The 27,424-nt window shown below is 37.6% G+C and overlaps 3 protein-coding genes across 6 annotated transcripts in view; 2 read left to right on the top strand and 1 right to left on the bottom strand.

The window, feature by feature from the left end:
- LOC109725548 (plasma membrane ATPase 4-like) lies at nt 1,463-5,891 on the top strand. The gene is made up of 12 exons (XM_020254783.1): nt 1,463-1,765; nt 1,868-1,987; nt 2,123-2,221; nt 2,321-2,458; nt 2,555-3,196; nt 3,300-3,542; nt 3,647-4,058; nt 4,149-4,663; nt 4,776-4,949; nt 5,038-5,220; nt 5,382-5,560; nt 5,646-5,891. Exons 1-12 carry the CDS (start codon nt 1,718-1,720, stop codon nt 5,740-5,742), a joined length of 2,850 nt encoding a protein of 949 aa, XP_020110372.1. The 5' UTR covers nt 1,463-1,717; the 3' UTR covers nt 5,743-5,891.
- Nucleotides 9,032-21,802, top strand: LOC109725549 (putative cyclic nucleotide-gated ion channel 9). 4 transcript variants are annotated; one of them, XM_020254785.1, is made up of 9 exons: nt 9,032-9,218; nt 10,346-10,401; nt 10,497-10,639; nt 12,439-13,012; nt 13,589-13,801; nt 15,346-15,650; nt 19,561-19,672; nt 20,480-20,716; nt 20,923-21,802. In XM_020254785.1, exons 3-9 carry the CDS (start codon nt 10,581-10,583, stop codon nt 21,601-21,603), a joined length of 2,181 nt encoding a protein of 726 aa, XP_020110374.1. In that variant the 5' UTR covers nt 9,032-9,218; nt 10,346-10,401; nt 10,497-10,580; the 3' UTR covers nt 21,604-21,802. The 4 variants fall into 4 exon arrangements, with proteins under 4 accessions (XP_020110374.1, XP_020110375.1, XP_020110373.1 ...); XM_020254784.1 differs by having other exon boundaries at nt 9,205-9,290; XM_020254786.1 differs by lacking the exon at nt 10,346-10,401.
- Nucleotides 22,680-27,424, bottom strand: part of LOC109725920 (alpha-humulene synthase-like) — a 9,803-nt gene continuing 5,058 nt past the window's right edge. Inside the window, exons 5-6 of the mRNA XM_020255322.1 lie at nt 27,039-27,290; nt 22,680-23,078 (exon numbers count right to left, since the gene is read on the bottom strand). Of these exons, the coding sequence (XP_020110911.1) occupies nt 22,788-23,078; nt 27,039-27,290 (543 nt within the window). The 3' untranslated portion in view covers nt 22,680-22,787. The remainder of the gene's footprint in view (nt 23,079-27,038; nt 27,291-27,424) is intronic.

Genomic DNA, 27,424 nt, shown 5'->3' with positions numbered 1-27,424 from the left:
TCAGATGAACCTAGTCCACCATTTGTGCTACTGAGTACTGCTCCGGTAATTTTCCTTTTAGGAAAAACTTCAAATATCACACCTTGGTTTCACATTTTCTCACTTTAGTACCCTATGATTTAAAGTGTATCAATTTAATACCTTTTGGTTTTATTTTTATCTTTTTATTATCGATTCCACTAATTTTTTTCGTTAAATCAATGATAAAGTTAAAACTAAAGAATATTAAAGTGAATATTCGATAAACCTAGATGGGATATCTGAAGTTTTTTATATATAATTTAATAAAACATTAACGAAAAAACTAATGAAAAGACAAAAATAAAACCACAGGACACTAACTTGATATACTTTAAGTACTAAAGTGAGAAAGTGCGAAACTATATGGGTGGCATTTGAAGTTCACTCTTCTTTTTATATTACTATTTCTAAATAGGACATCTTAAAATTTTGGAAAATGTGTAATTTACTGCGTAAGGGAGATTTGGAGAAGAAAAGAGCAAGAGGAAAAGAAATATAATCTCCAATCAATTTTTTTCTTTTTTTTTCATCTTGCGTAAATGCGCAAGGAATTTCTAGCATTGTTTTAATTTATCATCCTATACTTTATTAGGCAGTCACCATTTAAGGTTGCTTAATAAAATTTGTTAGTACTAAAAATAAAAATAAATCTAGGTTGGTGGAGTCCCCGCCTCTCGGTTCCTGTTGAATGAGGCGGCAAATGAAGACAAAAAATTTTTAAAAGAAATTAGCTTGGAGTCCACTTCGATTGGCTAAGAAAATGAAGCGGAAGACAGATAACTCCTCTCTTTCTTTTGATCCGTCTTGATCCACTAAAAATTTACCAAAATCCTCTCCCGTCCCAACGTGTCCAAAGGGAACAGTAAGTGATGATAAAAAATATGATAAAATTTAGTCGTTTCCAAATCCATAAAGAAACAAAATAAAATTTATACTTGTACATAGAATAGATTTGTGTTTTTTTTTTTTTTAAGAGAGAAATATAATATGCAACTAGTTTTATATTTTTTTTTAGAAATAAATTTAACTAAAAATGCGAAACAATTGGGTTTCAAACTTAAAAACTTTGAATATCAACTATCAAACTTTTTGCTACTTGCACTACAGCTGCGGGGTGGTTGAAGTGCAAATCAGCACAAGCGGTGCGCAGTTGACGTGGTGGACCGAGTCCAGGTAATATAGATTCTTCTAAATTTATGCTTCTATTTTTTATTTTTATTTTTATTATTATTTTTTTAAAAAAATTTGTGGGCACCTTACCATCTCTTCGGTCCCGACCGTTGGAACCGTTCCCTGAATCCCTCGGGAGCAGCAGGAGCCGATCCTCGCTAACCGCGCGGCGCTTCGGTTGTTGGGCCCCACATTCCAAATGTAAGGCGGGGGAACCATGGCCACTCCCTCTTTCGTCTTCCCCAGTACATAACCTGGGGCCGGTGCACACCCCCCACCCCAATGAACGCCCAATCTTTGAAATAAACGAGAGAGAGAGAGAGATAGAGCTCGAGATCTAGGAGGTGAGAGGAGAGAAAAAGAACAAGGACGAGGGGCTCTTATGAGCCACTATTTGTTCTTCTCCCTCTCCCTTCCACGCTTCATTTACAGCTCTCTAGCTTAATTAATTTCTCTCTCTGTGAAAAAAAGCAAACAAAAAATAAAAATAATAATAAAAGGCAAGTAAAAGGGGAATAAAAAAAAGATGGCCTCTATTTCTTTGGAGGATGTCAAGAACGAGACCGTCGATCTTGTATGATTGTTTCTAATATTAATATTCTCTCTTCTTCTTTCTTCTTCTTTCTTAGTAAAGATTTGTATGATTGTTTTTTTTTTTTTTCTTAACTCATCTCAGGAGAGGATTCCGGTGGAGGAAGTGTTCGAGCAGCTGAAATGCTCGCGGGAGGGGCTCAGCTCGGCCGAGGGCGAGCAGCGGCTCCAGCTGTTCGGGCCCAACAAGCTCGAGGAGAAGACGGTGTGATCTTCTTGCTTGCATTCGTTACTTAGCTAGCTCTCTCTTTTTTTCTTTTTTTTTTTTTTCTTTTTTGTTACTACCTCTATCGCCTTCCACGTTTAACTGTGTAAATTAATGTAAATATATCGCATGCAGGAGAGCAAGTTCCTCAAGTTCCTGGGGTTCATGTGGAACCCGCTCTCCTGGGTCATGGAGATCGCCGCCATCATGGCCATCGTTCTCGCCAACGGAGGGGTACGTACGTAAATACGTCGCTGCATATGTTTATTAAGGTTTTTTCCGAGCTTCGCATGGCGGAGAATGATAACCGCGTGTGTGGGTGCGCGCGTGCAGGGTAAGCCTCCGGACTGGCAGGACTTCGTCGGCATTGTCGTCCTCCTGATCATCAACTCCACCATCAGCTTCATCGAGGAGAACAACGCCGGCAACGCCGCCGCCGCTCTCATGGCCGGCCTCGCCCCCAAGACTAAGGTGAGACCGTATGAATATACATCACCGGCCATCATGGTTATTTCAAGTGCAGTGTGCGGAGTCTAAAGCAAACTCTCTTCTTATTGCTCGGCGCAGGTGTTGAGGGACGGGAAGTGGTCGGAGCAGGACGCGGCGATCCTTGTCCCGGGCGACATTATCAGCATCAAGCTCGGCGACATCATCCCGGCCGACGCTCGCTTACTCGAGGGCGATCCCCTCAAGATCGACCAGTCGGCCCTGACCGGAGAGTCGCTCCCCGTGACCAAGAACCCCGGCGACGAGGTCTTCTCGGGCTCTACGTGCAAGCAAGGGGAGATCGAGGCCATCGTGATCGCCACCGGCGTGCACACCTTCTTCGGCAAGGCGGCCCACCTCGTCGACAGCACCAACAACGTCGGCCACTTCCAGAAGGTCCTCACGGCCATCGGCAACTTCTGCATATGCTCGATCGCGGTCGGCATGCTCATCGAGATCGTGGTCATGTACCCGATCCAGTACAGGCGGTACCGCGACGGGATCGACAACCTGCTGGTGCTGCTCATCGGAGGGATCCCGATCGCTATGCCCACCGTGCTGTCGGTCACCATGGCCATCGGGTCCCACCGCTTGTCGGAGCAGGGGGCCATCACCAAGCGGATGACTGCCATCGAGGAGATGGCCGGCATGGACGTGCTGTGCAGCGATAAGACCGGCACCCTCACTCTGAACAAGCTCACCGTCGACAAGAACCTGATTGAGGTAACATATATATATGTATCCCATTCTTTCTCTTAACTAACCAACCAATCTTAATATGATCGATCGCATGCTCATGAAAACGAACAATTGTGTAATTGTGCAGGTGCTGGGGAAGGACATGGACAGAGATACGGTGATGCTCTTCGCCGCGAGGGCCTCGAGGGTGGAGAACCAAGACGCGATCGACGCGTCCATCGTCGGAATGTTGGCCGACCCCAAGGAGGCGCGCGCCGGGATTCAGGAGGTCCACTTCCTTCCTTTCAATCCCGTCGACAAGCGCACCGCTATCACCTACATCGACTCCGACGGCAAGTGGCACCGGGCTAGCAAGGGCGCTCCCGAACAGGTACTGCATGCATGCACGCATATATTGGATAATAATATATGTATACATATATATACCTGTTTATCTTTTTTCACCTGTTAATTGTATATATGTATCCATTTCAGATCATTGATCTTTGCAACCTGAAAGAGGACACCAAGAAGAAGGTCCATCAGTTGATCGACAATTTCGCCGACCGCGGCCTCCGCTCGCTCGGCGTCGCCAGGCAGGAGGTGCCGGAAGCGAGCAAGGAGAGCGCCGGCGGCCCGTGGCAGTTCATGGGTCTGCTGCCCCTCTTCGACCCTCCGAGGCACGACAGCGCTGAGACCATCCGCCGTGCGCTCAACCTCGGCGTTAACGTCAAGATGATCACCGGCGACCAGCTCGCCATTGCCAAGGAGACCGGGCGCCGGCTCGGCATGGGCACCAACATGTACCCGTCTTCGACTCTCCTCGGAGACAAGAGCAGTGAGGTCACCGGGCTCCCCATCGACGAGCTCATCGAGAAGGCCGACGGCTTCGCCGGAGTCTTCCCAGGTAAGCAAGCAGTGGATTGATCAGTATGCATATTCGATCTATTAGATGAAATTCTTAATCTAAATGGCAAGATAATTTTTTTGCATGTAGAGCACAAGTACGAGATCGTGAAGAGGCTGCAGGAGAGGAAGCACATCTGCGGGATGACAGGGGATGGTGTGAATGACGCGCCGGCGTTGAAGAAGGCGGACATCGGGATCGCGGTGGCGGACGCGACGGACGCGGCGCGGAGCGCGTCGGACATCGTGCTGACGGAGCCGGGGCTGAGCGTGATCGTGAGCGCGGTGCTGACGAGCCGCGCCATCTTCCAGCGCATGAAGAACTACACCATCTACGCCGTCTCCATCACCATCCGCATCGTGCTCGGCTTCCTGCTCATCGCCCTCATCTGGCGCTTCGACTTCTCCCCCTTCATGGTCCTCATCATTGCCATCCTCAACGACGGCACCATCATGACCATCTCCAAGGACCGTGTCAAGCCCTCCCCCCTCCCCGACTCCTGGAAGCTGCGCGAGATCTTCGCCACCGGCGTCGTCCTCGGCGCTTACATGGCCGTCATGACCGTCGTCTTCTTTTGGATTGCCCACGACACCGACTTCTTCCCAGTACGTAGTCTTAGTCTCATTCCGTCTGTCATTCCTATACGCCTTTATATACAGTATAGATATATATGGATTGATCAAGTAATTCATTCATTACATGTATATATGGATGCAGCAAATCTTTGGAGTGAGGTCGATCAGGGAGCATGAGGACGAACTTATGTCGGCACTGTACCTCCAGGTGAGTATAATCAGCCAGGCGCTCATCTTCGTTACGAGGTCGAGGAGCTGGTCCTTTATCGAGCGCCCCGGTCTCTTGCTCGTCACCGCTTTCATCGCCGCACAGCTGGTGAGCCATACATACATTTCGGAATCGCCGAGTACTGATCGATAAGGAAAAAAAAAAAAAGAATAAGTACCGATGGGTTTTCTTGTAGGTGGCTACCGCGGTCGCGGTGTACGCGACCTGGGGCTTCGCCAGGATCCAGGGCATCGGATGGGGCTGGGCCGGAGTGATCTGGGTCTACAGCCTCGTCACCTACTTCCCTCTCGACATTCTCAAGTTCATTATTCGCTACGCTCTCAGCGGCAAGGCCTGGGACAACCTTATCCAAAACAAGGTATCCCCATCCCCTTTCTTGTTAAATATAAAAAATATATAAACACCGTTCTCTAACCGCTTAAGCTTTTAGAATACTTATTTCACATTTCCCTCCTCCTCCTTTTCACGTACGACTAGAAAGATAGATAATTCGATAAGCCGATGATTTTTCTTTTCTAGACGGCCTTCACCAACAAGAAGGACTACGGGAGGGGCGAGAGGGAGGCGCAGTGGGCGCTGGCGCAGCGCACTCTGCACGGGCTCCAGCCGCCGGACGCCTCCGGCTTCTTCAGCGACAAGAGCTACAGGGAGCTGTCGGAGATCGCGGAGCAGGCCAAGAGGCGCGCGGAGGTCGCCAGGTGCGTCGACACACGAGCATATATTGAGATTCACACAAGATGAACCTCAGCAGCAGGCTAAGCATATATTGTGTTTTTCTTGCAGGCTTAGGGAGCTGCACACACTGAAGGGGCATGTGGAGTCAGTGGTGAAGCTCAAGGGGCTCGACATCGAGACCATCCAACAGCACTACACGGTCTAAAGAAGCCGCCGCAGTCGCCGCCGCCGCTGCCGCCGCGAATGATTTGATCGATGAAGGAGAAAGGGTTTCTGTTCTTGGTATCTTTTTGGTGTTAGGAGGAAAACTTGTGAGAAAGAGAGTATTCATGTACGTAACAAAAAAAAAAAAAAGAGGATTGGGCAGAAGCATAGCAATTAATTATATTCATATATTTATGTACGGAGCCAAAAAAAAATCCAAAGGATTGAAATTGAAAATTGTGTTTTTGGCTATATTAATAATATTTAAATGATGTTGTGTTATTAAGTTAGTTTTAATAATGTGAATTGTTGGTTACAGCCATAGCAGCTGTGAAATTTTGTAGAAAAAGAGTATTCGCATATATATATATATATTTTTTTGGTAATTTCAATATCTTAATTTCTTGGCTGGTTATTTTTTTTTAGAGGAATGCTTCAATACATCATAAATATTAAATTTTAATTTTTAATTAGTAAAAAATATAATTGAATAGTCAATATGAGAATATTGGAAAAAAAATTAATAATATATACTAAATTTGTCAGCATCCTATAAATATTAAATATCTGATTTACTTTGGTAACTTACCAAATTAGATAATACTCAATTTGTTAAGTATCCAGCTCAAAAAACTATTGAATTTAAATTTAATTTTTGAAGTTGGTATTGTAATGTAAAATTTTAGTTTTGAAATTTATATTAAACTTTAAAATTTGAATCTAAATTGAACTTTTAATTTTAAAGCCAAATTTTAATTTTTGATTTTAATTGAAATTTTGAATTGGAACTGAAAGTTTTATTTTAAATTTGTGTTTTATATTTAAAAAAATTGAATTTGATTTATAATTAAGTTTTAAATGTTGTTTTGAATTTAAATTTCAATTTGATTATAATTTGAAATCCAACTATAGTTGTAGGAATTTGAAAAGGTCGCAGTATTTTTTTTTTTTTTTGAGAGATAGATAGCACGCTACCCGCTTCGTTTATTTTATTTAGAAATAAACTTAGCTAGAAATGTGAATCAACTAGGATTCGAACTTGGGTCTTGGGTACCAACCACCAAGCTCTTTGTCACTTGCTCTAGGGACGGTCGATAAAGTCACAGTATTTTTAGTTGGATAAAACTGCTGGTGAAAGGTACCTATGCTTTAATAGTAGGTCACCTCTAGAGTCATATATTAAATCTAAACCATCTATTAAGAAAAATAAATGGTCAAAATTTATATCGTGTATTGAAGCATTACTCTATTTTTTATAGATAATCTCCCAAACTTATAGACAAAAGTTTTTTTTTAAAAAAAAATTATATGAGCAATTTTAACAGTCAACACACCACTTATCTGTTAAATCCAACAAAATTTGTAAAATATGCTAGCAAGTGATTGTCACGTGATTGTAGAAATGGAAAAGTCCACATTATTATTTTTTATAATACTTTATGTTTTTCAAAAGTAAACAATTTTTAATTGTAAAATATTATCATTCATGAAGAGGGATCATTCACTATTTATTTAACCTATTATTAGAAATCTTGTTTAATGATCCTGTATTTTCTGAACTTTAGCGTCAGAATCTGGTTGAACGAGATTTCATAATATAATTGAATGATCCCTCGTAAAAATTACCCTTGAATACAGCTTTAAGATTTCGACAAGAAAACATTTATATTAGAATAGAATTTAAAATTTAGGCACAGAGTGTGGTGAAATGTTTACCAAACTGTCTCAGTACTTAGATGATGTTGAGATGCTCTTCAAAGAAATCTCTCTTTCGAAGTTGTAAGGATTTTTTTATTTTTTCAGTGGAAAAGGAAATCTTATATATCTAAGCAAGTTAGTTTGATTTGATTGGGCCATGTCCAATGATGTATAAGGGCTGAGATCAAGGGAAAAAAATTAGGCCAACAATGAGACAACTTATTCACATTATCAATCAATCTCAACTTTATTCAACCTTCTAACATTCCTATTAATTGTGATGTAATTTTCTATTTGAAACCCAATCCAACATCTTAACTCTGTTTTATTTATTATAACTATGATGCATTATTATTGTTGCTGTGATAGCACTAACCAAGAAATATCTTCACTAAATAAATTTTTTTTTAGGGAAGGTACAGTGGGTGCAGCCCAAGTGTAGAAAAACTTGTACACGTGATGATTTTACATTTTTACCGCTTGTTCACAAGGAGCTAGATGCACCCGGTTCATTAAATTTAACATTCCCAAAATATCAGTTTATATAGTGGAATTGTCTCACGTGTATGATTTTTCTGCTCCATCGCAGCATCGCTACAGGTAAGAGTGTAACACGAGCCATGTTGGGTCGCCACGACCTAACGTTTTTGGGCTGATTCGGGCCAGAAGGTGGCCGAGTCCAACCTGGATTCGAGTCATCGTCATACCGGCTGGGCTTGGGGCTAGGCTGGGACACATGTCGGGCCACGGTGGCCTATTTAGCTATATTTTTTTTATATTTTAATTTTATTCTTTAAAATTTTTACTATTGATTTCCTTATAAAAATATATGTAGTTTTTTTTATTAAATAAACAATTTTTGAATGACTTTTTAAGAAAATATTTAAAATTTGAATAATTTAAATTAATATATATGAAAGAATAAATAAAATATAAAAATATATCAGAAAAAACGAAAAAGTAAGCGGACCAGTCCGATGCTTAGGCCTATTTCTAAATTGACTGTGCCGCCGCACCAGGCTGCACCGGGCCATGTGGCCCGGCACGGCCATAACAAGCCGCCACGCAGCCGGGCCCGGCATGGCCCACATTCAGGAGTGGACTCTAATTATTTTCTAAATTTGGATTGTTTCAATCATTAATCACTTTTTAAAAAACATAATCATAGCTGAAGTAAAAGCAGTAATAGGGCCATATATAATTATATCTATAGAGAGAGACCCTGTCTAAGGCCCTGTTTGACCTTACTATGAGGTAAATTTTCGTCATTGACTTCGACTTTTGGAGAGTTTGAGATCCGACTGGTAATAAATCTACAACAAACTAAACAACAAAAGTGTACATTTTTTTTTTCTTTTTTACTAAAACAAACATATTTGAATGTCTACTTCAATCTGAACTTTATCTGCGGTGAAACAAATTGGCTAAAGAGTGCTTAAAAAAAAAAAAAAAAACAAGTAGAACACCAAAATAGAGGCAGAAGGTTTTCAAGCTCGAAGTTCAAAATCTCCCTTCTGCTTGTGATCGTTTAAAAAAGTAGGACCACCTGCCCACTGAGCAAGACCAATCCGTTGAATACGAACGGCCGAGATCCACTTGGGGAGGGTAATCAAACGGCCGGATCAGCCGCTGATCATGAGCAAGCTCGTAGCAGCTGACCTCGTCCAGACAGCAAACGCATGTGGGTCGAAGAAGCTTCCCGGGTGCTGCAGGGCCGCCTCTCCAAAGTCTTCCCCACCACTATCACCATCCTCCTAATACATAGATATTATTATTGACGTAAGTAAAAAATCATTTATTATTATCTCTAACTATTTCTCTATTTCTCTCGATTCATTTCCTAAATCTAAGGTAAGAGCTCTCCTTCTCTGGTTCTTTTTTTCTTTTTTCAAGTGAATCAGATTAGGGTTACAATCTGTTTGTTTGAAATGAAATGTCATAGGACCGGATTCGATCGCGTAATTTTTCTAATTTTTCTTTGNCATGTAAGGAGTGTTTGTAGGAAAAACCATTTAGTTGGGGAGCTTTTCTCTTCAATTGTTTTCTCTCTTGTTTTTTTTTTTTTTTTTTTTTTTTTTGTCTTGTAAATTTGTTAAGTTGTAGTTCGGTTGATCGCTAGATCGAAAATCTCGAGTTGAAATAAATCGAGAAATTTCGAATCTGAGACCCAATTCCTAAATTAGGAAATTGCAGTGGATTGTTCTTCCAGTTCAGTGGTTTCGAGTGAATCAGATTAGGGTTACAATCTGTTTGTTTGAAATGAAATGTGATAGGACCGGATTCGATCGCGTAATTTTTCTAATTTTTCTTTTTTTTCCCCCCTCGATCATGTTTAGATCATGGTAACAAGAAATTGTTGTTTTTGGAAGGACAAATTTTCTAGCCTTCAGAAAGTGAAATTGTTCCAAATCATGCAAATTAGGGAATTTGAGTGGAAGTTTAACATGTAAATTATGCTAAAGCAACTCCACACTAAAAATTTTGGAATTTGATTGGGACATTAAGTATGCTAAACAAATGATTCTAAGGCCCTTTGAATATACTGATTTTGACACTTCAATTATAGATTCCATCAATTTTATAAAAAAATGTTTATAGATAACTGCGGAGTACTTTGCAAGTCTAAATTTGATGTTCAAAGTCCATCACAATGGTTACAAGCAAGAATTTTGAGACAAGTTATAAAAGTGCGGGCGCTGTTGTAATAGCCTAACTGATTTTCCTGTTGGAGGGTTCATGAGGGTTGAGAGTACTCTAGCCCACGGCTTAGTAGATTAGTTCTTTCGCTTGTTCTAGATGACATGATTATCTCTTGCATGCTTGCATCTGATGAGATGGTTAAAACCCTGTTCGTCTCCTAATTTATTCCATCTTCAAGCCAAGTGATCATCTTGTTGTTGTGCTAGGCGTCCCCTCTACCGGCGCAAACCTGCGTGATCGTATGGAATATGATAATGCAAAGGTAGAAGAATGATGGATTTGCTGATTTTGTTAACTATCTTTTTTTGTTCTTGGGACTTGCGCTTAATGACATTTTTTGTTTTCTTTATTCTGCAGGAACTTTGTCATTAGTTAGATGCGCTTGTTTCACATTCTAGTAGTTTGCAGTTCTCAGCTAGTGGTGATTCATAGGTTGTGAAGATGTTCGATTGTGGTTACAAAGCACAATTTATAAATGGGCAGAGAGAGAAGTTCATCAGGTATGTTCATTTGTGGTTCCAATAAAGTCATTACTGATGTATGCCATTTTGTTTGATTGTGACTTTTTTGTATTCCTTTTTGGGTTCTTTGCACTTTAGACTAACATTATTTGGTTTTATTGTCATTATTTACAGAACTTTGAGACACCTTTTTGTTGTTTCCCCTTTCTCTCCTTATGTTAGTGTATTTGTTTTCACTAGTTATTGGCCAAGTCCATTGGAGGCAGTATTTTGTTTCTAATTCTCTTTCTTATCAGTTTGATATGCGCAACCTGTAGACTTGCAGAAATTATCCATCCATCAACATTGTTATTCTTTTTTCTGTTTTTGCTCTTAAATATTGTGGGGTTGATTAATGAGTTTGCCTCTATAACTACATTTAGTTTTATAGAGAAACAATTTTAGTTCTGTATCAAGAAACAAGTTGTCTTCTAGACCTTTTGCAATGCTTTGGGAGATGTATATCTACTCATATCCAAGGTATATCCAGTTAAGTAGTGCTACTCTATACTTGTAACATGAAAGGGGTGAAGTGGTGTGAAAAGTTAAAAAAAAAATAATCGTGTTGTTAGTACAAAGTGGGAATTATGTTTGTTAAAAGTTACTTCTCGCCTTGTTTCGAACAAATTGTAAATTTTTTTCCCTCTAAATATGAACTATATCACCAGAGATAGCAATTACGGACTCATACAATACTTATATTACTTTTCCTGTATCTTGGGAGGATGTAACAACCTGACGATAAACAAGATTACCATTTTCTTTATTTCTAAACGAAACTGAGTATTATATATATATTTTTAATCATTTTTCATTTGTTTCCTCATCCTTCTTTTGCTCATACCCGGAACAATATTCTAGACAGGGCTAGGGAAAATTAATGCAAATATAAGATGATCTTCGATTCTCATCCAAAATCTCTTGCTTCTCTTATTTGTTATGTTTTTAAAATTCTGTTTAGGCTGCAATCCCTCAAGTTTGATTTGCCTCCATTTGGTCCGTCCAAAATGAACCGATAGAATATTAGCTTTGACTCTGATAAATATAGGATAAATGCATAAGAGGGTCATCATGTTTTCCATGTAAAGATTATGATGAAGTTGAACAATAAACTGCCAATTATCAAGGGATTCTTTTTTTTTTTTTTTTTAATGAATACTTAACCTGTAGTCAGAACTAACATATACATTGTGATGCGTCTTCCTCATTCAGTTCTGAATACATTTTATTATTCTTCCATTGAAACTTATTATGTTTTTTGTGTTGCATTCTTTTTGTGTCTTTGAGGGTTCGTTTGATAAAAGTAACTATATGAAACTGTTTTGGTATAATTTGCCTGCAAACTTTCTAGTTCATATAAATAAATTTTGTGGCAGTAAATTGGATGACCTGATTGTTAGACACTCTTAGGTTTAGTACCTTCCGTTTATGAGTTCGCTCGTTTGATTCTCGTCTTTGAAAACTCTGCACTAATGGGTTTATAATGTTACTAAAAGCCAGTTGTTTCTAGAAAAAATAATAGATAGTTTTGTCGTTTATGCTCATTGAACTATAAGTCAAACTTTTAATGTAATTTTTATCTAGAGAGCACCTGGAATGATTAGCAAGGATTTTCTGCTCACTAGGGAGAACTATATCAGTTCTGGTATTTGTAAGTAGAAGGATTCAGACTTGAAATATTTTGTTCCCTTTTATAGAAGACTATTGTCTTAGATACATCCTACTTTTTATTTTGTATATTTATCAAATGAACCGAGATTGATTTTCTGCATATCATGTGTTGTGTATATGCTTTGTAGGCTGGAGGAGTCAAGCCCTAGGTATTCCGTGGCTTCTTCTGATACAGGAAGAACGAATAAGCGTGGGTTCAACATATTTGGGTTTCATGGCATATCGTTTGATCCATTAAAACCTTTCAGGAGAGGAATGAAAAAGGGTTCTACAGGGATCGAATCACATGGTCAATCTCTTCCATTTGGTACTTCGAAGGCGGTTTTTCCTGAAGATCATAAGGCTTCTAAGAAGAAAATATTTGATCCGCAAGATAAATTCCTTATAAGAATGAACAGGCTTTTTGTCATGTCATGCATTATTGCTATTGCAGTGGATCCGCTATTCTTCTATCTACCAGTAATAAATGATAATTGTGTTGGAATAGACCGAAGATTGGCTATAACATCAACAATTGTGAGGACAATTGTTGATTCTTTCTATCTCATGCATATGGTTCTTCAATTCCGTACTGCTTTCACTGCTCCATCTTCTCGGGTATTTGGTAGAGGTGAATTAGTGATTGACCCTGCACAGATTGCTAGGAGATACTTGAGAAGTTACTTCCTCATGGACTTTCTTGCGGTGGTACCACTTCCACAGGTTTGGCAAACTTCTTTAACTTGATTTGCTTAAAAAAGATAATGTAATTATGTAAGTTGTCTCTTAGTATAGCAAAAGGAATTATGACTAAAATGTTTGTACATTATTTGCTTGACTGGGTTGCGTCTAATGAATGTGTTGTTCTGAGATGTTTTATCAATTTGCGTACCTAAAATTTAGTAGCGTAATTTGACTTACTGTTGGAAAGATAAAATGTAGAATCGTTTTATGTACGAAGAGAAATAAAAGTATAGTTATTATATCAATGTTCTTATTTTCCCATTTTTTATATAAGACATGAGAATATTGCTAGTTCCATTTTTCCTAGAGTAGAATATGTTGGCAAACTTCCTTAACAATAGAGACATTGTTTTAATTGAAATAGCCTTTATAGGCTTCATTTCTTGACTCTTGTTAGCATATATAAATGAAATTATAAAGCAGTTGATTATCTGCTAGCTCAAGTCTCTTAGTTAAATAATATCTCCCTGTTCTTTTCCAGCATCTATGAAAAATGCCATATGTCTACTTATCTGTTTTACCAATCTGCTATTCTCTGGGATTTATCTTTTGCAGATTGTAGTTTGGAGATATCTTCAAAGTTCAGAAGGATCAGATGTATTGGCTACTAAAAATGCATTGCTTTTGATTGTTGTTCTTCAGTATTTCCCCAGATTCTATCGGATTTTTCCTTTGACATCAGAGTTAAAAAGGAAAGCAGGTGTCTTCGTTGAAACTGCTTGGGCCGGTGCTGCATACTATCTGCTATGGTATATGCTAGCTAGTCATGTAAGTAAAAGTTTTGCTTGGTCCACCTAGACAGTCATTGTTCTTTTCATATAATGAAGAGGGGATAAAGCGCTAACAGTCTAAGTATTAAGGGGGTGAAATGTAGGTCTGTGCTTTTCAAGGGTGAGAATGGGCTCATTGTTTAGTGCTTAGGCAACACACGGATGTGCTCGGTGAAGGGAATTAAGCCTGCATTTGTGCATGCAGTGCATGCACTGTGTTTTTGAACAAGGGTTTTGACAGAAGGCTTAGTAGTTTGGTGGGGAGTTCTTATTAGTTGACTAGAAGATTAGGAGTTGAAAGTACCATAACAAGAAAGAAAAGAAGTCTCCTTTTTCGGTTTTTTTCCCCTTCTTTTTAACTGATAAATAACGATCTATACAGGCTAGCTACTAGGTGGCACTACTGAAGCACTAGAGATAAATTTTGGCCAATGTTATGAAGGTCATGTAGGCTATAATGTTTCTTCTAAGCTAAAAATGTTCCTGAATGGACCTTGATTTCTTGTTGGATCAAAGTAATCTCAGTTAGAATAAACTTTAACTTTAAAATTTTGTTCTTGAATCATGTCCATGGTTTCAAACTTTGATCATTAATAAGGGAGCTAAATCCATGGGCTGTTGAGTTAGTCAGAGTCAAGGATTTAAGTGGCGTGGCACGGGATCGTGCCGAAAACTTGCTAGCATGGTGTGACATGGTGCTGCCGGTCAGAAAAAAACAGATGTGCCGACTTACGACGGCATAAAAATTTATTTTCTTTGGCACCAATATATTCTAATTGCTTATTATATAGCTTTACCAAATCATTTGCACTTTATTGAGGTTACTATTGGCTAATTTCAAAGAAAATAGGGTTTTGAGCCATGCCGTTGGCATAGAGGGTCGTATCGTGCCAATATCTTATTGGCACGGATGGCACTATGGGCACGGCCCATGCCGATGGGCACTAAAAACTTAGGTAAGAGCATAAACTTAAGAAACATGATTACGAATGGAAATGAATTAAAAGCCCTAATGGCATGAAAGCAGGTACGCCAAGTACTAACAAATGCTCAGGCAAAATTTACCTTTGTTTCTAAACTTGTTACTAACCTTTTCTTAACAGATTCGCAAATTTGTTGAGGATGACATACTTGAAACTTGATCACCAAATTATTCTATATAGTTTTTCTATGAGAACATCCTTTTCTCGTAGTTTAATAATACATACCAGTTTTCTAAGTTAATCGGCCTTGAACATTGATTTGTCATGCTTCCCTTCTTAGATGTCAGTTCCTTATAATCTACGTCAAACTTATAGAGAAAATTGTATATGGGCTAATTCTCCATAACAGTGTAAATTCTTATTTTAGAGCCACTAGATGAAAGAAGTGACTAGCTTGCCATGCCATAAGCAAAAATTCACTGTTTGCTGTGAAGGGAAGAGATTGTTTAAGAAGTTAGGAATTTTGTTTTGAGCAAACTATATCTTGGAAGGTTGTTGGCTTGTATAGCTTATGGGTGTCATTGTCATTGTCGTTACTAATCCTATTTTCCTTTCACAGAATGTTGGCTCTTTTTGGTACTTGTTGTCTGTAGAACGTGAGAATGATTGCTGGCATTTGGCTTGCAAGAATTATAATGGATGTCTTGACAGTTATTTGTATTGTGGGAATCGTCATCTTAATGGTTATGACACCTGGCTCAATGTTAGCAACCAAGTTCTTGGTAACCAATGCCCAAATAATGGTAGCACACAGCCTTTTAATTTTGGTATATATGCACAATGCTTGCAGTCTGGAGTAGTTCAATCAAAGAAATTTGTTTCCAAACTCTCTTTTTGCTTCTGGTGGGGACTTCAAACTTTGAGGTAAGGCTCGTCTCGTGTGCTTTTCACTGGGATTTGAAGTAACATCTCTCTCACTGCAGCATTGGAATTCATCTACTTGACCACTAAACAAACTATTTCATAATTTTGGCGTAAAGTATTATTGGTAGTTGATAGCTTGTTTCTTTGTATGTAAATTACCCTTGGCTTTGAAATAGTCTAAAATTCGCATTAGTTGTTGATTGCATGTTTCTTTGTAAGTTAATTACCTGTAGTAGCTTTGAAGTAACCTACTATTCGCATTACTGTATAGTACAGAAAATTTACTCTCCGTAACGGTTTACTTAATACATGTTCACCATTCATTATCATGAGCACTACTGCATCCTTTATCATCTTTTGAGGTGTGTTTTTGTTACAAATATTTAATAACAGAGAGGGTCCTGTTTTGAACATGAAGTAGGAAAAGCGGTTACGGCCTCTTCTGCTTGCATCTTTGGCATAGGTAGAAGATTCTAGTGGCTACCAGTCTGTTGAATATAAATATTAAAAACACCGTTTTTTGATTGCTTAAGCTTTTGGAGAACAACGATTATTCACATAATTTAACATGGTATCACAGTAGAAGGTACTGAGTTCGAGTCTTGCTAGGTTCCTATTAGTATCACGCCATAAATCCGAGGTGTAACATACGCCACATACGTGCTAGATCAACAAGTACGTAAAGCTATAGAACCTAACAAGAAACAGGTAGAATGACGATCACAAAAAATTCTGCTAAAACCTAAGAATCAGTAATATTAGGCTAACAACTAAATTTTGACCAGAATCAAAATTAATTATCACAATTGTAAAACTAAGGTTTACAACGAAACATAAATGAAAATTTGGTCCAATAGATAACCACAAATAACAATTATGCGAGGTACGGAGAAAACAATGAAGCAAAAGCAAATAAAACTAGATGATAGTTACAAAATCCATTTATTCATATCTAGCTACATCAAACATAATAACAAAAGAAAATATCTCAAACAACGACTATGTCTAGCGTTCACTCGGTCTCGTCCTGCCCGGCAAAACAGCCTTGATATCTGGGTAAGCAACTGTATGCCACATTAGTCGGACTAAGTATATAAAGAAATAAATAACAAAAAAAGTCTGAAGTAAATTTTCGTACATAATATAATTTAAGCGATTGACTTTTCATTCACAAAATTTCAGAAAATAGATTATCAAAGTTTCAAGTTCATATCAAATAGAGAGATTATAAAATAACAAAATATTTTTCTTTCAGCAAATAAACAAAATTAAAAATAAGTCTTCGATAACTAACTATATAGAGCAACCAATTAGCGAGGTCCGAAGGCATCTGTAGGCACAAATACATAACAGAGACATCCGAAGGTACATATATAGAACGAAGACGTTCGACAGTGTAAATACAGAAAAGAGGCGCCGAAAGGCACAGGCATCTGGAGGTGCAATACAAAGTCGAAGCTAGTTTCTATAATATAGTATATGTCGACATGGCCAATATTAGCATAGCAATATACCAAGAGACATTATAAATAAATTACTTATCCGACCACTAGTTTACCAAACATATTATCAAATTTCAGAAATATTTTACTAAAAGAACCTGTCAATCAAAATCAAAACATTTTCAGATGCATGTAATAACACGCTTAATCCCGAGTTTTAGAAATCTACAAAAATAAGAATTTCCTTATAATCAGAACATTTTCCTATATTATATTGTGAAAAACTAACTGGTCTGGTAGCTTACCTTAAAATTAGCTTTTGAGCTATGAAGCTATGTAGTCGAAAGTGAATAGGGAGTTAATCACCAGAACTTAAATTAAATATTATGATTTTCTATAAACTAAAAAATAATTGCTAATAGAAAGAGAAAATACACACAAATATTAATATAATGAACGGAACCAAAATTAATAAACGAACTAACATCCCAAGCATGAAGTGAAATTAAACAATCACAAACTTAGTTTCTGATTGAGTTTCCAAAAAGGAGTTTGACTCATCAAATACAAAACTAAACTCTTCATGGCGGATATGGTTATAGGAAGGTGATACTCAAAGTCTCAAACAACTAAATTCGGATAGGCTCACAAGTAAGGATTTAAGTGCCGTGGCATGGATCGTGTCGTAAACTTGCTGACACGGTACGGCACGATGCTTGCCGGGCTGAATCGATGCGTATTGGTCACAAAAAATACATGTGTGCCGACACATAATGATATGCAAAATTTATTTTCTTTAGAAACAAAATTTTCTAGTTGCTTATTATGTATCTTTATCAAATCTTTTGAGCTTTATTGAAAAAAGCACTTGCTAATTTAAAGTAAAAATATTTTTGAACTGTCAATAACTCAACAGTATGGGAGTTGTTTGTGCCATCGGTACGGGAGTTGTATCGTGCCGGTATTTTATTGGCACAATACGGTATGGTAGATACGGCCCGTGCCGATGGGTACTTAAATCCTTGCTCACAAGGTTAACAAGATCGTTTGTAAATACTTGCAAATAGGTCAAAGTCAATAACTCAACAGAAACCCAACTATCGATCAAGAAAAGAAAGAGTTCTAAGAACTAAGCAATTCAAAAGAACAAAGTTATATAAAAGGAATTTCAAACATTAGACGAAGATTTAAGTGTTCGAAAAGATGATTTCCATATGTTGAAATATAAGTTTACAAATTGTATTTAGATGAGATCAAATTCAGAACAAAATCGATGTTTGCCTTCTCTTAGGCATTTTGTCGAACATGTAGAGGGCATTCCGAATAACATGTAGAATGTGAAGAATTTATAAAACTAAATCTAGTGGAAATACAAGGTAAAATAACAGCACAGTCAACAATAATTCTAGATCGACATAACTCAGATTTTAATAATTTTAATTCTAACCATCAAGAGAAGAATACCCAAAATCTTCACATAATTATGAATAAGGGGATTGGATGCTCTCAAAAATGGGTAATAGAGACAAAAATGAAAGGAGTAAGAACCTTTTTGAAGACGACGACGGAAACGACTGCAAACGAGATGCCGTCGATGACAAACCAAAGTGCCGACAGTGATTGAGGAGCGTGGCGGCGGCCATGGATGACGGTGGTTATGATGGAGGACGAAGAGGATCAAATGAGCATCATGCATGCGTGCGAGAGAGGAGAATGATCGAAAGAGATGGGGCGGAGTGAGAGTCATGGGAGAGAATGAGAGAGAACGACTTGGGTAGCCGTTATGAATAGGGAAAGAGAAAGAGAGAAATTAGAGATTACTTAGCATAATATGCCGCCAAACCCCTCAACTAAACAAATTTACAAAAAGGTCCAACTTTCAAAAGAAAGGGGCCCAAACAAAGAAACAATAGTACGGGGTGTGACAATTAATTTTCTCCCATATAATTCGTGTCCATGTCTTAGGTTTATGAAAATGTTTCGACTCTCGAGCCCAGATGTGAAGGGCTGTGTTGAGTATAAATATTAAAAACACCGTTCTCTGATAGCTTAAGCTTGTGGTTCACATAATTTAACACAGTTTAACCACTTGCATTGCTGTAATGAAATTCTTGTGTATAAGCACCCTGGATTTGTCAGTTGTTACCTATATTAAGTTTGTGCAACCTAATGAGTGAACTCATTCCTTCACTAGCGCAATTGTAGGCCATCAATTTTACCATAAAATAACTCCTCGATAAAGTAGACAACTATTTCCACCAATAAACAGCACCAAGTGGTTACGTGGCCTTTAAGTTGCATTTTATTACATCAACCGTCATCAGCCGTCCACTTTCTTTTGCTCTCCTTACCTCTTTAGCAACAATTGGAAGTATATGGTGTACAAGATGATGGAAAATGATATTTGTTTGTCTTGCATGAGTTATATTCTACTACTGGTATAAGAACTTTTTATTCTTTTGCATCAGTACTCTTGGCCAAGGGCTTCAAACAAGTACATATCCTGGAGAGGTGATCTTCTCAATAGCAATAGCTATTCTTGGACTCATTCTCTTCGCCCTTCTTATTGGTAACATGCAGGTAGAATTGGTGTTCTTATAACTTTTCAACTGTTATTGTCTACTTTGTTTTAATTGTGCATGAGTTGGTTGATGGTTGATATATCCTGAGGCTGAGTAATTACTGATAAGAAGTTATTAGGGCCTCTTCCGATGTCGGAGCAAGATAATTTGTGCTGTATTGTTATTTTCTTTCGTAATTACAAAAACTGTGAGTTGGTGGTTGTTATCATCTTTGGAGGGAAAAGTGATAAAGAGATGGTATGTATTATGTAGTTGTAAGCATTTCTTTATACTCTGTCATTTATTGCCATGTGCCACTTGAGTGAACAAAATAGATATTGCTACGAAGATATTTATCAATTCAAAGGAGGGCTGTTTTAAAATAACTTGTTTCAACACATCTTCTTGTTTATTTGCGAACCATATGTCATCAAGGATATGAAAAATTACCTCACAAGTGGAATGCTCTCTTGAAAATTCATTATCATTAGATCTTGAAGTCAACCCATAAGAAAACTCCTGTCCAGCATAACTGATCACGTATAACACTATAGCATGGTCCAACAGCCGAAACAAGAGATAAGGGCCTATTTATTTACAAGTGATTGTAATCTTTAGGGCCATGATAACTTACCTTGTATTTGGAATGCACTATCTTGAAAGTTCGTGATTACTCTGACCTCGAAATGGACTAATATCTAGATTTTTACAGCATAATCACCGAGAGGAACACCCATCCAAAACAAATTATCCCTATATAACCTGTTCTGGCATCGAAACAGGCCCTGAGTGTAATGAAGTTTTCTCTTGTTTGCTGTTTCTTCAGACCTATCTGCAGTCGGTAGCAATACGCCTAGAAGAAATGAGAGTTAAGAAGCGTGATGCCGAGCAGTGGATGCATCACCGACTACTTCCCCCAGATCTCAGAGAACGAGTCAGGCGGTATGAACAGTACAAGTGGGTGGAGACACGAGGAGTTGATGAGGAAAACTTGGTTCAGAGCCTTCCCACGGACCTTAGGAGGGACATCAAACGCCACCTCTGTTTAGGTCTGGTCAGAAGGGTAAGCGATACCTATTCCAATGTTTTTTGTTAAGTAGCTGCTGTTTTTTATAAGAGAGTTTCACATATATTACACTACAAAATTGTCTGCTTACGTATGTAAGGAAATTTCTGTAAGATAACTGCACTTGTAAGAGGTGTATATTAAACATTCAAATTATAGGGATACACTTGCAAATAGATTAACACTTTACTAATTGTCGGTAGGTCCCTCTGTTCGCGAACATGGATGAGAGATTATTAGATGCAATATGCGAACGCTTGAAACCGAGCCTCTACACAGAGAACTCATACATTCTAAGGGAAGGCGATCCCGTGGATGAGATTGTTTTCATATTACACGGCCAGTTGGAGAGTGTTACCACTGACGGCGGCAGAAGTGGGTTCTTTAATCGGGGTATGCTTAAAGAAGGAGACTTCTGTGGGGAGGAATTACTAACCTGGGCACTCGATCCAAAGTCCAGTGCTAATTTCCCCACTTCCACTAGGACCGTTCGAGCCCTGACTGAAGTTGAAGCCTTTGCTTTAGTTGCTGAAGAACTAAAATTCGTGGCGGGGCAGTTCAGAAGGCTCCACAGCAAGCAAGTTCAGCACACATTCCGATTCTACTCGCAGCAGTGGAGGACGTGGGCAGCCTGCTTTGTTCAAGCGGCGTGGCGGCGGTATTCCAAGAGAAAGGCGGCGGAATTGCGACGGAAGGTAGAAGAGGGACGACTCCGAGATCATTTAGTTAGTGGACACACAAGCTTCGGGGCAACCATCTACGCATCTCGATTCGCTGCTAATGCTCTTCGAGGAGTTCATAGAATGCGGAATCGAAGCGTTATGGAGATGGTGAAGTTGCAGAAGCCTCCCGAGCCTGATTTTACCGCCGAAGATGCCGATTAAGGTGATTGCTGACTGGTGAAGAGAAGAAACTTTGCGGTATTCTTCGATGCTCTTTCATTTTGTAAATGAATTCACGTCTGTAGAATATGCTTGGAGGGTTATTTTTTTATATATAAGTTGATGTTAAAAGATCTGATTGTTTTGTCACTACTGGGTAATGTTGTGCATTAATGTTGTGAATTATTTCACTTCCAACTAACCAATTTCCTCAGCTTTGCGAAGTATCTCAAATTTCATCTCACTATTGTAATTAATTGGAGGAGTCGGAGATTGGGGATCCTACTAAGGTAGATAATGAAGAAACTTTGGGATTAGATTTTCTAAACTTTGTCAAATAGTTTAAATATAAATATGCGCCTCTCTTCAATTAAAGTTACTAGTTGTATAACCGTTGTGGTCGTATGTTTTACGTTTTATATTATATAAAATTTTAAAACACAATATTTTTTTTATTCAAATGTATAAAAAAGTAATAAAGATTAAAGGCAGGTTCACCCTATTCTTCAATTCTTATGCTTAATTATCGAACTTGGCAAAAAAAAAAAAAAAAATCTTTTTTTTACATTTTAAAGTCTTATAACTTACGAGCACGACGTGCGATCAAAATGGTTGTGCAATTTTAACTTTGATTGAAGAATGGGGTCCATCTGTGATTGCTGTGATATTAATTTATAATGTCAATTAAACTGTGCTTAAAAGAATAGTTTTTGCTTCCTCCCACGTTCACTTTCAGAAGGTACAATGATTTTACATCGACTTGTGGTGAAACAAACATCGTAAGTATGAAATAACGATTAAATGAGATGTTAGTTATATCAAAATAAACACACAATAGTTAGTGATTCAGAAGGTACAATTTTTAATTATATATATTGCTATATATTCAAGTACATAACTAATTAAGATACCAATTTAATATAGCTTCAAAGTTAGATCATACCAAACAAGAACATAAATCACACATTAGATAATAAGTCGTCGATTCACATACATAGTTTTAGGAAGAAACTACATGATAATCTAATCATAAAAGACTTTAGATTTGTTATTTCTTATTTATTGGATCACCCTCAGAAACCTAGCCATTTTATTAATAATAATAATATAAACTTGCATGCAAAGATTATTAGTTGCCTGCTTTTTGCTGATCAGATGGATGGACCGAAGAAGTAGACTTCAAACACTCAAACATCAAATGGCTGCACGAACAACAACAAGATGTACTTTTTCAGATAAGTAGCGTTTGTGAATCCGTCCGTGTACTTGTATATCATTTCGTCCATTCGAGTGAAATTAGCAACTCGTTCGATCAGAGGTATCGGAACATTAGTTGGCTTCAGTAACGCTTCGTTCATTGTTTTCCAGGCATCCTCTATTATGAAGTGAAATTTTGCAATGGCTACTTCCTTAGTTGTGCTGTGTTCTTTCATGTAGCTATCCAAAGTAGAGGCACAGTGTCCTCTCTTCTTTTCGTGCTGAAGAAAGGAAGTTAATTATTTGGAGGATTAGATATCATTATGAAGTAATGAAATAAATTTGAAACTAGCTAATAATATGAAACATAATCAAAGGATCGATGAAGAGAGATAGATAGACAGATGGTAAGGGCTTGTTTGTCCCTTCTTATAAGACATTCACTGAAGTCCTATTTTGAGTAAAGTAATTACATGAAATGTATTAAGTATTTGTAATAGTTTATTACAATGAGAAGCAAAAAAAATTAAATGGAGCTTCTGCTTTAGGACAAGAAGTGCTTTTTTGCCTTGCTAACAAAGCTAGAATTAAGCTTTCAGAAGATTTTGCCTAATGTCAACAAGCGATATATATAAGTAATATAATATATACTATATATTATACTATCTATAATATAGTATTATATTATATATATATATATATAGGTGAGGCCTACAATATACTATCGGAAGCACGAGCCTTCCGGTCTTCCAGCTCGTTTCAATGTTGCGACTTTCGGAATTCCGTCGATCGGCTCCGCTTAAACTTGATCTAAGAGGAGTTGGAGTATTAGAAAAATAGATTTTATTAATTTTTCGATATCATTTGCCTAGTAGATCGAATGGACTTAAAATCAACAAATTTTCAATGGCCGTGCGTGGAGCCGTTTTGCAAGTTTAACGGTCTTGTTAGAAAATATCCAAATCACTGTTGAAATTTGATAGAAAATTCTTCCTATACATTTATAAAAATTCAATATCTTTGATTTAAAATTTTACTGTCATATTATTACATTGTAAGATTTTTTATTTTTAGCCGTTGATTTTTGAGCACCCTTCCGTTCACTAGGCAAAATTGATTATCGTAAATCATTAAATTTATTTTTAGGTACTTACAAATACTCGTAGATCAAGTTTTAACGGAGCCCGATCGACCGATATCGATAAGTCCAACAGTCGAAAACGAGCTCGGAAGCACGGAAGGCTCGTGCCTCGATGCATAGTAGCTCACTCTAGATTATATATGTTATATATATATATATACAAACCAACCAACGCACTCCAAACCTAGGAGCGGCGCGCCACATCTTGCCTAACGCCACATCTTTTAATCAAGGGCAGAAAACTTAATGAGCCACCAAATCATTAGTGCTATTAGAGTAGTATTACAGCCTAGTTCGTATATATATACTATATATATATATATATATATATATATATATATCTATATATATATATATATATATATACATATATATTGAGTCGGCTATATACTTTTATGAGTTATAGAGGCCTATTGTGCTTATGAAGTTTTTGGCCGTTAGTATCGTACCCTTTAATATTATTCACTCAGTTAGATTGTACTTTCAACAAACCAACCTACCTCTACGCTAGAAGGGCTCACTATCAACTTAACGTAACCACTTTTTATCCTGAACGCACATTTTTTCATCCGAACGGTCGAAAATTATTGAGTTACAAAGGGCTATACTCATAATTGTTATAGTAGCCCAGCCTATATATATATATATATATAGTATATATAGACGAGAGAGGAGACGAAGAGAAGGAGATGAGAAGATTTGATGCGGCGGAGGATGGGATGAAGAGGAGAGAGAGAGTTGAGCTAGAATACTTTCAAAAGCACTAAGGGTTAGTGCTTTTGAGTTTTTAGCCCATTGATCAAGAGATGTAGGTTGAGATGATGTGGGTAGGTGTGTAGGAATTAGTGTCTGATCCAAAGATTATAGCATACTCAAGGAGAAGATCAAGGGCTAAAAAACTCAAAAGCACCAAGGGGGTTGGTGCTTTTGAGTTTTAACCATTGGATTAGAGATGTGGGGTTTGAAATTGATGGTGGTAGGTGGTGGTAGGTGATGGTAGGTGATACAGTGTTTTGAATCCAAGGGGTATTAGTAATTAAGGAGTAGATCTAAGGGCTAAAAACGTAAGAAGCAGCCAATAGTGTTGGTGCTTTCCAAGTATTTCTGCTTCAATTATATTATATAGAGCCGGCTGGGGGTACTATCGATAGACCAAGGATTTGGTGCATATTCGATGTTTTCCACCGTTAGAGTTAACCCTTTGATTATTTTTTATCGTTAATTTACTATTCAACAACCACTCACTCAACCTAGGCCCCACATCTTCCTAACACGCCATTTATAATCCAGGCTAAAAAATCAATAGCACAATAGCTTTGGTCTATTGATAGAATATTCCAGCTAGCTTCTATTAAGATAATAATATGTTAGCGGGCTACTAATACTCTTATGGACTAAGACCCTTTGTACTTATAATTTTCGACGCTTGGATGAAGGGATTGTGCGGTTACGATGATAGTGGTCCGGTTGGCTTAATAGTGCTCCCTTAGAGTGAGTGGGAGCTTAGTTGAATAGTATATTCTAATGGATGGCAAATGATCAAAAGAGTAGATCTATACGGTTCTTTTGCGAAAATTTATGGAGTACAAAAGGGCTCATACTCATAAGAGTATAGTAGCTGGACTATAATATATAAATATATTATATATTATATATATATATATATATATTATGTATATATATATATATATATATATTATACTTTATATTATATATAGAGAGAGAGAGGAGAACGAGGGGAGACGAGAGAGGGATGAGAGAGGAGAGGAGAGCGGCTCCTATGCTTTCGGAAAGTAACGGAGGCTTCCGTACTTGTAGGTTGCTTTCGATGATGGGGCATTCGATTCGGCGATCGGTTCCGTTAGACATGATCTACACTATTGGAACTATCTAAAAACCAAATTTTATAATTTTTTGACTTCGTTTGCCTAGTGAACGAGTAGCCTCAAAATGAACGGCTGAAAATAAAAATCTCATAAAAAATAGTGATAAAAGACTCAAATTTCAAATCAGAAGTATTATTCTTACTCTTGATATTAAGTAGAATTTTTTATTAAAATTTCATGTAATTTGAATATTTCTACACCGTTGAACTTAAAAACATGCCACATCGGCCGTTAAAATAGTCATTTTTGAGACGCTGTGATCGCTTGTTAAATGATGTCGAAAAATTATGAAATTTGGTTTCTAGATAATTCCAATAGCTTAGATTATGCTTAACGAAACCGATCATTGAATCGGATGTCCTATCATCGAAAATAACTTACAAGCACGGATGTCTCCGTATTTTCGAAAGCACGAAAGACGTACTATATATATATATATATATATATATATATATNTAAGAGACTTAGACACTAGTAATAATAACTGGGCTTAAGCATTTTGGGTCGGTTGTTGGGCCCAACGAGTTATTGTTGCTAGTGGGCTGGGTCGTTACAAGATCACACACACACCCACACCCACACACACACTACTACAAAAAATCTTGCATTTAAGGACACTTTAAATAATAATTAGCGACGCTTTAAAGCGTTGGCAAAAATAATATCGACGCTTGTAAAAACATCGAGCAAAGAGTCGTTAAATAAACATGTCGGGATAAATATACCGACGTTTTAATATAGCGTCGGAAAATTTGTATAAATATTTGATAAAAATATATTTATTGGCGACGCTTAACCATAGTGTCGGCAAATGTCAAATATTAAAGACGTTAGAATAAAGTGTCGTTTAAAAAGCATCGTCTAAAATATATTTTGTTGTACACACGAGTGAGAGCACTACAACAAAATATATTTTAGATGACGTTTTTTAGACGACGTTTTATTCTAGCGTTTTTAATATTTGACATTTGCCGATACTATGATTAAGCGTTACCAATAAACATATTTTTATCAAATATTTATAAAAATTTTTTGATGCTCTATTCAAATGTCGGGATATTTATCCCGACTTGTTTATTTAACGACCCTTTGCTCGGCACTTTTATAAGCGTCAGAATTATTTTTGTTTACGCTTTAAAGCATCGCTAATTATTGTTTAAAGAGTCTTAAGTGCAAGATTTTTTGTAGTAGAGAGAGGAAGGGATTATATGTACCTCAGATGAAGTGATATCGTCCATAAGTCGACTGATAAGGGCTGAAGCTTTAACTGGTTCAGGTATACTAATAACCCACTCAAATGCCGCCCTTGTTGCGACTTTATCCATGCCGACGAAGGAGGCACATACTAGCATGGGAATACCTACGGAAACCAGTGAGGTTTGCAAATGTTCTTCGAAAGTTGTTGGCACATAATCATGCGCATACCATTCGGTCTCCTTCAGATAAGCACTAGCCACTTTTATATACTACAACCATAAAAACAATGGTTTCATTAGTTTAATTTCTATAGAGTAGAGCTATATATATATATATATATATATATATATATATATATATTATGGTATCGGAAACATAAAGGAGTTGTTGTTTTCGATTTTTT

Source organism: Ananas comosus, linkage group 20, assembly GCF_001540865.1.
Source record: "Ananas comosus cultivar F153 linkage group 20, ASM154086v1, whole genome shotgun sequence".
NCBI classification, from domain to species: Eukaryota; Viridiplantae; Streptophyta; class Magnoliopsida; order Poales; family Bromeliaceae; genus Ananas; species Ananas comosus.
The sequence above is the reverse complement of the archived record's forward strand: the minus strand, read 5'-3'. Positions and strand labels throughout refer to the sequence as shown.